This window comes from Tupaia chinensis, unplaced genomic scaffold (assembly GCF_000334495.1).
Source record: "Tupaia chinensis unplaced genomic scaffold, TupChi_1.0 Scaffold000601_1, whole genome shotgun sequence".
In the NCBI taxonomy this organism is placed as follows: Eukaryota; Metazoa; Chordata; class Mammalia; order Scandentia; family Tupaiidae; genus Tupaia; species Tupaia belangeri.
Window position 1 is genome coordinate 670589 of NW_006160119.1, and position 12298 is coordinate 682886.

The window sequence follows — 12298 nt, forward strand, 5'->3', positions numbered from 1 at the left end:
GCCCCGTGCTCACACACATGTGGGGCCGCCCCGTGCTCACACACATGTGGGGCCGCCCCGTGCTCACACACATGTGGGGCCGCCCCGTGCTCACACACATGTGGGCCAGCCCCGTGCTCACACACATGCGGGCCAGCCCCGTGCTCACACACATGCGGCCCCGTGCTCACACACGTGTGGGGCTGGCCCCGTGCTCACACACATGTGGGGCCGCCCCATGCTCACACACATGTGGGCCAGCCCTGTGCTCACACACATGTGGGCCAGCCCCGTGCTCTCACACACGTGGGCCAGCCCCGTGCTCACACACATGTGGGGCCGCCCCGTGCTCCCTGCGCCGAGGCTCTGACATCACCGCCCGTGGAGACCACAGCCCAGCACCTTCCTGCTCCGGGCCTGGCAGGCTCTGTGTGAATTTTGCCGGGCAGTTTCGGATGGTCTGCCATGTAAGTGTCGGTTTACAGCTGGAGCTGGGCACAGAGAGCGGCTGAGTTAGCCTGAAAAACGCCGTTCTATCTTGTGGAACCCTCTCTTTACTCTCTCGGGACACCCAGATCTCCCTGAGCTGTTCTTGAGGGGCTGTCCTAAGGGGCATACCTGGAGAGCGAGCTTAACGGGGGGAGGGGGTATTTGAAGACCGAGAAGGCTGGGCCGGAAACCCGGCAGTCACACCGGACAAACCTCTACTGCCCCGTCGAGAGAGCTCGAGATGGTTTTTCTCCAGTGAGTGTGAGAGGTACCGAGTGTTCGGAGCAGCTGCGCTCAGTGTGAGAGGTACCTCGTGGTCAGATGGTCCTGGAGTAGGTCTGTCTCCAAGGGAGAAGGCAAGCCCCAGGAAGGAGCGTTAAGGGAAATCCAGGTGGCTCCATTGCGCAGTAGCTGGGTGGCCACACAGACCTCGAGTTCCCGCACGTGAACGACAGTCATCGCGGCGACATGTGGCTTTGGGGGACAAGTGGGGCAGGCGTGTGAAGCGGGTAGGGCAGTGCCCAAGTGCTCGCCCGTGTCTATGTGGCGGTCTAGTCGGGGCAGGTGGGGACGGCAAAGGGGGTCACAGGGCCTCGAGTGAGGGCAAGAAGGGACGCGTCCTCCGGCCCTCTAATCACTTTGCTGATGAGAGAACAGAACTCGGGGACTGAAGCACACAGACTTGTGTACACTTAGACCTAAGGCAGGTATCTGAATAGTCGTCATAGCCTTTCTGCTTCCTTATGGTGACAATTACAACTCAGGAAACTCACAGTGGGCACAGGCCAGCTAAAGCAAGGCCCTTCTGCCCACCCTGTGCCTATCAGACATCACTAACCGACTACAGACTTCGTCCTCCTGAGCTAAGACGTACCCTCAGACACTGTCCCCGAGGCTGCAGGTGACGATTAAAGATCAATCCATCTTTCCCTGTAACCTAATAATGTAATGCACTCTAAAGTCTTAAATACAAAGCTTCAGATTCTTTGTGATGTTTAATAAGATTTTCCTTCCCAAAACTTGGCTTGTGCTCTGAAGGAATCGCCCTGCAGACTTGTGACACTCCCACTCTGGTGACTTAATGGAGGGATTTACAGTCGAGAAAAAGAACAAGTCCAAGAAATCAATTTGATTGAAGGGCTATTTTTTCTTAAGAATCATTTTCTTTATCTTTATTTACTTATTTATTTTTTTAATTTATTTTTGGAGAGGTTTTTGCCATAGGGCACATGGGCTCGCCAGGCAGACAGATACAGAGAGACAGAATGCGAGAAATCACCCCCCAGGAGGGATGGCCACACCGCAATCCCTTCTCCTCCATTTTCCTCTCGGGATCTTGAGCATGCACGCACACACACCCAGTGTGAGTTTTAAGCCACCGGGTCCGGGACGTGAACCACGGTTGACTACATGGGAGTCCAGCGACATAGCCATATGCTAACTGCTGGTCCCCTTTACTTATATATTTTCATTTGACCAGAGAGAGACAGACTGAGAGAGAGAAGGAAAGTGAGAACGCAGGCTGCCAGGTCTGGGACTGGAGCTGCCGTCGGCCACGTGGGAGTCCAGCACCCAACCACCATGCCACCTGCCGGCCCCGCAATAGTAAATCCTAATCCCTGAGAAGTTTTCTCTTTCTCCCTTCCTGCAGGTCGATAGGACGGAAGTGATCCGCACCTGCATCAACCCGGTGTACTCGAAGCTGTTCACCGTGGACTTCTACTTTGAGGAGGTGCAGCGCCTGCGGTTTGAGGTCCATGACATCAGCAGCAGCCACAACGGGCTGAAGGAGGCCGACTTCCTGGGCAGCATGGAGTGCACCCTGGGCCAGGTACAAGACCGCGCCCGCGCTCCCTGCTCTCCGAGTGCTTCATCATACTCACGGTGCCAGAGAGAAGCAGACCAGGGCGGTTAGTGACCCTGCGGAGGGCAGAGCTGAGTCTCCGGGAGGCCTCCCAACTCCAGGCCCGCAATGTGCTGAGGTCGTACTGTCCTTTGTCTTTCCTTCTTGCTGTTCCCAGGACCGCACTTAGTGTTGGGAAGGGGCTAAGAGAAGCACAGGCCCCGTGCCTAGAATCTGGACATGCGGCGTGCACTTCAAATCGAGCGACTCGTGACAAGCACCTGAGCACTATCCATCGGGCTGCAAGCGTCAGGGAAAGCAGCGTTCTCCTGGGCAGAGTCAGGGGCGGCGTAGTGGGAGCCGCCTTTGGAAAACTGCGGGGCAGGGGCTGGGGTGAGCTTTCCGAGGAAGAGCAGACGTGGCAGGGTTAGAGGCAAGGAGAGACCAGTTCCCCGTGCTCAGGTCAGAAGCTGGCTTTCTATGAAATATATGAAGCTTAGCCTTCCAAGCCCTTATCCAGTCAGGCTCTTCCCAAGGTACTGTGTCACCTTTCCATTTGTAATTTTGTGCTTTTTCCCAAAGAGGGATTCCAAATTACATAAGTCGTAAACCCCACGAGACCCGGATTCATCCCTGTAGAGGGAGAGGGCCTGGTTAGGGATCATGAGAGTCTGTCTGGCCAGGAGATGGCAAGTGTGTGTATTCCTCTGTGGTTCAAATTCACCCTGCTTCACGCCACTCACCTCTAAAAGAATTCTCCCGTGTGAGCACCATGTGACAAAATAGGCAATGTCTTCAGTTCCTCTTTTCCAGAAAATACAGTGATCAATTTCATACAATTGTTCCCATTCCTTTAATGAAAGCCAAAATCCCAGTGTGGAAATAGGACTCAGGAGGCAGAGACAAAGCTGGGGTACCTCCGTTAACATGATCTGTTAGGGACATGGAGACATTCTTGATGATTGGTAGTTCTGGGGTGTGCCAGGTACAGAACCCAGTGATGTATTCAGTGAGTGAACGAGGGAGTGGTGGATTTGGGGTGCGATTCTGATTTTTTTTTCAGGGGTGGAGATTTACCATAGGACATGAGTGCTCAGTGAAGAGAGACAGAGAGAGAAAGCAAGATATCACTTCCCAGGGGATGGCCGCACCGCAGTCCCTCCTCCGTCCTCCTCTCAGGATCTCGGGCGCGCACACCTGATGTGAGTGCCTGTGTGACTGCGCGGGGGTCCAGCGACGTAACCGGGATGCGCCATTATGCACCATCCGCTGGTCCCTATTTTTAAAATATTTTTAATGAGAGAAAAGGAGAGTGAGAACGAGAGAGACGAGTACCCTCAACAAAGTCGTTCGCGGCAGTACTTTCCCCAGCCAGCCAGGACCATGAGAACGCATCCCCACCCCGGAGTACACGCCAGCCCAGGGACACACCCGCACCTCCTGTGCAGCCTCCAGCACGCAGCATCCTGAGCTCCGCTGCACCGCTGTGGCTGGGCCCACTGGTTGGTTTTCGACCAGGTGTCACCATGGCGGGGTTCTCCTGCTCCAGCCCCCAGCCTGCCAGGACGACACATGTGCAGCTGGCTTATTTCAGTTGGTCTGGGAACCAAACCTGGACCCCCACGTGGTCTCAGCCTCTGAGCAGCATAATTCTCACGGCTGGCCATTAGACCACATCTTTCATGGATAAAAGTGAACCACATTGGGGCCAGCAGATGGCATAATGGCTACGTCACTGGACTCCCATGTAGTCGTAGTGGACTCCACCACAGTTCGAGTCCCAGACCCGGTTGCTTAAACTCACGCCAGGTGCGTGTATGTGCATGCCCAGGATCCCACGAGGAGAATGGAGAAGGGATTGCGGCGTGGCCAACTCCCCTGGGGGTGATTTCTCGCTTTCTGTCTCTCTGTCTCTCTGTCTCTCCAGCAAGTGCACACACATCCTATAACCACAAAATCTCTCTTAAAAAAAAAAAAAAAAGAAAAGAAAAGAAACCACATCAAGATTCTCCTTTAGATGGTGGGCATCCCTCCTACATATAAAAGTTACCTTTTATCACAAGAAATAAGCGTAGACCCATGTAGGTTCCATGTGGATGAAGGTCTTTTCCATTCAGAGCTTTGGTAACGTTACCTGTGTGAACGACCCTCAAACTTGCATCTAGTCTCTGACAAGACTCATCTTTCCAAAAGTCAGTGAGTCCTCGCTGCTCGGTGCCAGTGGGACAGCGGTTGTCCGCTATGTATGGTGGTCCCTGCCCTCGGGTGGCTCAGTCTCGTTAGGGGTCAACGTGGGAAGCATGTAATGACCCGACAGTGGATTAAATCGTGGCCATGATCAGCGCTGTGACGGAGCAGCACAGAGACAGTAGTACTGGGCCGGCGTCTGGTGAAGAGGGGCCACAGAGCGCTTCCTAAGGGACGTGACGTTCACACTAGCACTGGAAGGAAGATCGAGAGTGCACCGGGGAGAAGAAAGAGGAAACGCATTCCGAGCAGACAGAATGCCACACACAGACCCTCTGGATTCAGGCAGGAGTCTGCCAGGTGGTGCAGAGCGTTCTCGTTTGGTTTTTCCAAGAAGCCAGCAGTGAGAGACGTCGAAGGAAGTGCAGGAATTGCTGTGCTGGAGGGGAAAGCCAGGTGGGAAGGGAGAGGGAGCCTGTGAAGGACTAGAGGGGTGGGCGAGGACAGGCAGAGAGAACGTGCACTAGGAGACGCTGTGCTTGGATTTCAAGGTGGTTTGCACCAAACCAACTTGTATTTAATTTTATTTTCCCATGAACGTGTAGAAGTCCCCTTGTTAGCTACCACTGTGGGCAGCTAGGCCTGAAATCTGGGGGCATATTCTGGAAGCCGGGGTGGAACAAACCTGTTATCTCACCCTGCGAACGAGGGCTGGGGACTTCTGTGCACTTGGGGGTGTATATACTCTCCTCCGTCAGCGTGGGCATTTCCTGGGGTGGGGGCACTAATGCCCCACATTTCTGATCAGTGTGGGCATTTCCTGGGGTGGGGGCACTAACGCCCCACATTTCTGATCAGTGTGGGCATTTCCTAGGGTGGGGGCACTAACGCCCCACATTTCTGATCAGTGTGGGCATTTCCTGGGGTGGGGGCACTAACGCCCCACATTTCTGATCAGTGTGGGCATTTCCTGGGGTGGGGACACTAACGCCCCACATTTCTGATCAGTGTGGGCATTTCCTGGGGTAGGGGCACTAACGCCCCACATTTCTGGCCCACCGCAGGGGCAACAAAGCCGGCTGCAAAGGTCAGCGAAAGCTTGCAAGTGGAGACATCCGGATGCTGGTGGTTGGGAGTCGATGTCGTGCACAAGACGTAGGGCCTGGGGACCGGCGGGGCACTGTCGGCATCTAGTAACTGCCTCTCCAACACCCCATCGCCATTCTCTTAGCTGTCAGACTGGGAGAAGAACGAGACTGGATGCGTGTGTTAGAAAGATCTCTGATGTTCCCTCAACAATGGGCGAGAGAGTAAGAGCGTGGATGTGGAGGCAGGAGAGCCAACTAGAAAATTAGTGGGATGCCTACAGAAGGTGAGGTGGGCGGTCGTAAGGAGAGCTAACCAGAGGAGACCAGAGGGAGATTTGCCCAAGAGCAGAGCCCATGAGTCTGGAGCAGGTCGAGGGGGGAGTCTGCAGGCCTGGCTCAGGTAACGGAGGGACGGAGATGCCATCTTTGAGGGGTGTCACGCGGAGTGGGATGAGGACGAGGACGATAAGGCTCATCTGTTAAACTCAAATGTCCACAGAGTACCCAGAGGAGGGTGCCCATGGAAGCCGACTGCGTGGATCTAAGCAGACAGCACAGATTAGGAGCCAGCTCCACAGAGGTGATAGTTGGAAGTGGAGGAGGTCCCTCAAAGATGTTTTATTTTTATTTGGGAGAGGAAATTCATTAAACATGCCATATATGAACAAATTATTTAGAATGTGTTTCTTCAGCATGTTCCTTCCCCTAGAGCCCAGAAGACATCCGCTCAGATCAAGAACTCCCTGCTTTCTGTCGTCACAAGTGGGGGGAAGTCCGTGGCCCTTTGACGGGCTCCTAGGTCGTCTGCAGGGCCTTCTGATGCTGCTTCTGAGAGGCCATGCACTAGCCCCTCCAAGTCATTTTCTCAAACTTGAGAGGGAATCAGAATCACTTGGAGGATTATTAAAATATGAATGGCTGTTCCCTATCCTGAGTTTCTGATTTAGAAGATCTGGCAAGAGACCCAATAATTTGCATTTCTAAGTTTTTAAGTGGTGCTGAGTCTGCTGGTCTGGAGACCGCACTTCGAGAACCCCTCCCACGGTCTCAGGTGGGAGGATACTAATGAGTCTTGGATGCTTTATCATTAGTCTTAATTATGAAAGCAGCTAATGTTTGGGGCAGTATCTAGAGAAATTAAGTAGAACAAAGAAAACATCTGGGGAGCGAAAAGCATTGCTTCATAAAGTTTATCGTCCTACGAAGAATGTGAAGTTTATGTTGTTGGGGAAGATCTTGATTGCGGACGCTGTGTCTCCCGCCCGGTAAATGCCGTTGCATGGCGTCATTGTCCTAGCTGCTGGTTTCTTTCTTGGCCCCTGAAAGGGTCAGCAGACCACAAGCTGTTGATAATCACTGGGAATGTGGTCAAGGGGCCAGAGGACCCCCGTAGTGGACACTAGGGTACGGTGATGCAGAGGGTGCTCTCCAAACCCCGTGTGCCCACCGCGAGTCCACAGGTCAGTGTCTTGTTGCCTAACATCTAATAAATTCATGGCATAAAATTGGTGGCCCCGAAGCCAAAGGTGCATCTTACAGCAGGCAAGTCATCTCCCTCTACTTCTCATGTGAAAAGCTTGCTCTGAGTTTGCAGAAAGACAGAAAGAGACAGAGAGATAGAAAGCGAGAAATCACCCCACAGGAGGGATGGCCACGCTACAATCCCTTCTCCTCCATTCTTCTCTCGGGATCTTGGGCATGCACGCACATGTGTCCGGCGTGAGTTTAAGCCACCGGGTCCAGGATTCGAACCGCAGTTGACTACATGGGAGTCCAGCGACATAGCCATTACGCCAACTGCTGGTCCCTTGCTGCCCTTTCTCAATCGCCAACACCACGGTGCTTCTCCCAGCCCTGAAGTGTGAGACACTGGAACACCATGAGCTGAATTTTCCACCTGTCAATTTGCTAAAATCCAATAACCAAGAAGTCAAGTCCCCAAACAACACGTTAACCCCCAAACCAGCTCCTACCACGTACTTTCTTTTTGAAAGGTAAAATTTTGAACTATATGACATTTACTACAGTTATTTTACAGCTTGCGAAGATTTCCGTTTTCCTCAGTTTGGGTTTGGTTTTGCTTTAGGCTGTTTGTGAGATGTAGTGCTGACTACCATAAACTCTTCTGAATATCAGTGTCGCAACTCTCCTTTGTCTTTTCGTCCAAGGGAGGGTAAAAATATGGTACAGCTGTTAAAGTGCACATTTCTTCAGAGACAGAACACCTGAGGAGATATATTTTTATATTTTTAAATGTAAATGTGATGATGTCCATGCTGTGAATTATGGGTGGTGTAGAGTATCACAGCTGTATTTTCTATATTTTCTAGAAGGAACATGCATCATACGTATTATCAGACAAAAATGAGATACAAGTTAGTAAAAACATCTTAACTTATACTTTGTCCTTTGTGAAAAATATGACACATGTTGTACATGTTCTTAAACACATTTTTGAAGAATTTTAAGACGTACTGAGAATTTCAGATTTGAGAATTTGTAGGGAGTCTTTGGGGAGGTATTTGCTGAGGCTGTTTTCTACATATGCATTAGGTGAAGCCTTGGTCCCCAGCTCTTTGCCCACAGAGAGAAGAGTGTGCTTGGCTAATCTGATTCTGCCCTTTTGTAGCATTATTTCTGATTATGGAAGAGACCCAGGAGGGCTTGGAGCACTAATACCGAGTAAGTTAAGGAAGCATTATTGGCACTCCAAAGAGGTCCTGATTTGGGTACGAGAACACTTTACTTTGAATTAACCTAATCAAGTTTAGGGGGAGGAAAACAATAACTGCTTGGTTTGCAAAATCATTCCCAAGAGTCTTGGTTTCAGACTCAAGGACAAAACGAGGCTGCGTGTGAATTAATTAGCTGTGCTCGGACGGAATGTGAGCCTCTGGGGCTTCCTGCTCGCGCTGCAGTTCAGCAGATGCACCTCTGAGCCACGCGCCAAGCTCGGCCCCGTCCGGCTAATTGCTCAGGCTTCGCTTGCTCTTCCTTAGCGTCTGCCCACCAAGGGGCTCAGGTCTGCCCACGTTCCCGAGCCTGTTATCAGAATCAAAGGAGCAAAATCTGCCCAGTGAGATTCAGACCAGAAGAACTGAGTCACTGTGAACTTGCTGACAGGGCCTCAGCAGTCAGAGAGGAGCTGAACTGGGAAGAAGACCGAGCCATACTGCATGTGGCCTGACCTATAGGGGGTCGCCGTACTCCCTGCGGTGCTCCTGGCTTGTCTAAAGACTTCCAGGAAGGGGGAAGGCCCTCTTGACACCAGTATCCTGAAAGCAATGAAGAAACCTGCAATTCAGCTCGCCCAGGCCCCCCGTTTACACCTGTCGTCACGGCTCGATTATTAATACTGCCACCTTTCATTTTCAAACTTGTCTCAATTTGCACAATATAGTTTCTGGTTACTATGTGACAGTAAGTATCTTATGGTCCTTTTGTGATAACAAATCCTCTTCATAGCCAGCCTTCACAAGATCATGAGCATTTGTGAGCTTGGTGCTACAGCAGCATCCTCATCGCTGTCACTAGGCCGAGATGACCTGCCTCCTACGTGGCAGAGCTAGGTCCCACGTCAGGCGTTCAGACTCTCAGGCCAAGTACTCAGCTACCCCTCCCTCCCCGAGAGCCATCAGTACCTCACTCTGGGCTTCTGCTTCGCGTTCTTACTGAAGTTCAGTATCCCTGTATGAATGGTCCACATCTTCCCAGTGACCTTCTCCCAAGTGGTCATTTGAATAGCGGAGACTGATTTTCAGGGACCTCGTTAAACCCCAGGCATTGTGTTCTACGAGGTTGGTCAAATCCTCTCGATTCATCAGGAAGTAGGCTCCAAGAGCTCCACTCATCTAGGGATGACCACCGAGAGCACATTCTGAGCACACAGTCAGACCAAAGCTGTTCCTGCTTCAGTGCCTGCCTCCTGTCTTGCCACATTGCCTACCAAACTTCGTTCAATTTCTATGACCCTTTTCAAGTGTGAAAAGTAGAGTAGCCATTCTTCCATACTGCTGTCACTGTGAGCCGCTCACAGAGGTCAAGAAGGAAGCATCCGGGTGGGTAAAGTGACTTCTGTAGTGAAAGAGCCTTTTCCTCCCAGCCTGGCAAATCCGGTGATTTCCATCTGCGAGTGGGTATCCTACACACAGGCGTGTATCTGAAGTACTCCTGGACAAAGGTCTAACCAGCTTGTACTTTTTAGGACCCATCTTCCCTTGGCCTGGATCTATTGTTCATCTAGCCGTTAAAGATCATAATAAGGGATCAGCAAGTGGTGAAGTAGTTAAGGTGCTGGATTCCCATGTGGTTGATCCCGGTTTGAGTCCCAGACCCGGCAACTTGAAACATACCAGGTGCATGGGAATGTATGCCCAAAACCCTGAGAGGAGACTGGAAGAGAAGGGACTGAATCATGGCCATCCCCCGGGGAGTGATTTCTCACTTTCCGTCTCTCTGTCTCCGTCCAGCAAGCACATGCACCACATAGCAAAAATCTCTCCAAAAAATCACAATAATATGAAAATAACTGATATTTATTCATTCACTCACTTATCTATTCAATGAATAATGCATCTATTTAATGCTAACAATAATAATAAAAGATAACATACATTTATTTGCACATTCAAAAGTTAAGTGTATTTTTTGGGACCAGCAGTTAGCGTAATGGCTATGTCGCTGGACTCCCATGTAGTCGACCGCGGTTCAAGTCCCGGACCCGGTGGCTTAAAACCTCACGCCAGGCATGTGTGCATGCATGCCCAAGATCCCGAGAGGAGAATAGAGAAGAAGGGATTGCAGCGTAGTCTTTCCTGAAAACTGAGGGTCTGTGCTTTTCGAAGCTAGTGTCCACTAGATCTGTGTGTGGGTGCAGATTAGGGCCCCAGTGGCACTGATGACCCTCTGCTCCAACCTTGCTGAAGAGCGCGTCAGCTCCTCCGGGGGAGGAGGTCACTTGGAGGACTCTGACAAGGGCAGCCCCCTTAGCCTTGGTGCCAGGCAGAGCTTCCTATGTGTCAGCCTCACTGTCAGCTAGGGCAGGGGTAAGTCGCTGTCACTGACTCTGTCGCCCCCTGGCAAGACCTAAGGCCTCTTTGAGCCTGGGCAGTTGTTTCAGCTGCTACAAAGCATGCATGGTAAGTGGGGTTTGCAACAAACAGCCTTTTGTCTGCAGATCACTGCTCCCGCTGGGAATCCTGGCTATTTTTGCTCAGTAGACCTAAGATTGATTATGTCCATGGGTCCTCTTCACCTGATCATCATTATTACTATGAAAGGCTTGAAACCCTTATTATTACTCATTCTTCGGGGCTGAGATGGAAGCCTGGAGACTGTAAAACGAGTTTACTTCGCTGCTGGCTTGATTAGTCACTCGTATACCCAGATGAGCATTTCCTAGGAGGAAACATGGCCCAGGAAATGGCTTGTGTTCCAGCATTTACAAAAGGCAGGGCATTTAGTAGCTCTCTCTTCATACCCTGCAAGTGGACATGTTGGTATTTCTATTGATAAATAACAGTGAGGAAAGAGAACTGTGGCCATCCATGTTCTCAGGGACTAAATCCCCTTTGCTCTTTTTTTTTTTTTTCTTTTTTTGGACAGGATTTTGCTATAGGGTGCATGCACTCACCAGAAAGACAGAGAGAGACAGAGAGACAGAAAGCAAGAAATCACCCCCCAGAGGGGATGGCCACGCTGCAGTCCCTTCTCCTCCACTCTCCTTTCGGGATCCTGGGCACACATGTGCACATACCCAGCATGAGTTTAAGCCACTGGGTCTGGGACTCGAACCATGGTCAACTACATGGGAGTCCAGTGACGTAGCCATTACGCTAACTGCTGGTCCCTTCCCCCTTGCTCTTTCTTGAATGGAGATAACCTAGATCTTGTAAGACACAGCCCGTAAAGACCATCCGCTCCCATCTGGTAGCCTCACAAGTGGGTGATTACAAAGCTGAGCGTCAATGGGGACAGCTGGGCCCCATGGGGGATAGAGAGCCAGCGTGGACGAAACAATGGAAAGAAGAATTTCTGAGACCAAGTTTACCTGCTTCTACGAAAGAATTTTGCCTTCAAACTTGCCAGCTTTTACAAAAAAGTGTTTATTCTATCACCATTTCTGTATGTCTAGGATTGGGGTGTGGCTTTTCTGGATCCTCCAAATCGGAGTCTCTTACGAGGCAGGTCAGGTGTTATTTTCTCAAGGCTCAACTCAGGGGAGGATCTTCTTCCAAACTTGTGCTCGTGTCTGTGGACAGGGCTCAGGTCTTCACTAGCTGTTAGCTGGAGACTCATGGTCCTCTACGTAGGGCTCCTCACAACCTGGTAGCCTGCTTTTCCCAGAGGGCAGACTCTGAGAGAGAATGAGAAGAGGGAGAGGGGGTGGGGGCAGTTCACAATTCATCACCTCTAGCTTTGTCTGACGTGGCCTCAGCCCTTGCGTGGTACTCCGTCTGATAGAAGCAAGCCGCTGTGCTCTCCCCGCATCATGGGCGGGGGTAGCATGAGAGTAGGAGCATCAGGAATCAGGGGTCACTGGGGGCCATCTCAGGTAGATGCTGCCGGCCACAACAGTGACCTTATTCTCCCTGGGCATGAGTGTGGCTTTAATTTGATTCTTTTAATGAGCTTCTCTCTCTTTTTTTTTTTTTTTGAGGGGTTTTTCACTATACGGGGGGTACACACGCCGACAGACAGACAGAAAGGGAGA

At 51.2% G+C, this 12298-nt stretch overlaps 1 protein-coding gene across 3 annotated transcripts in view; it reads left to right on the forward strand.

The window, feature by feature from the left end:
* Nucleotides 1–12298, forward strand: part of CPNE4 (copine 4) — a 401350-nt gene that overhangs the window by 258815 nt on the left and 130237 nt on the right. For all 3 annotated transcript variants that reach the window (XM_006158501.2, XM_006158503.2, XM_006158500.3), the window contains exon 3: nucleotides 2120–2299. In XM_006158501.2, coding sequence (XP_006158563.1) covers nucleotides 2120–2299 — 180 coding nt within the window. The remainder of the gene's footprint in view (nucleotides 1–2119; nucleotides 2300–12298) is intronic.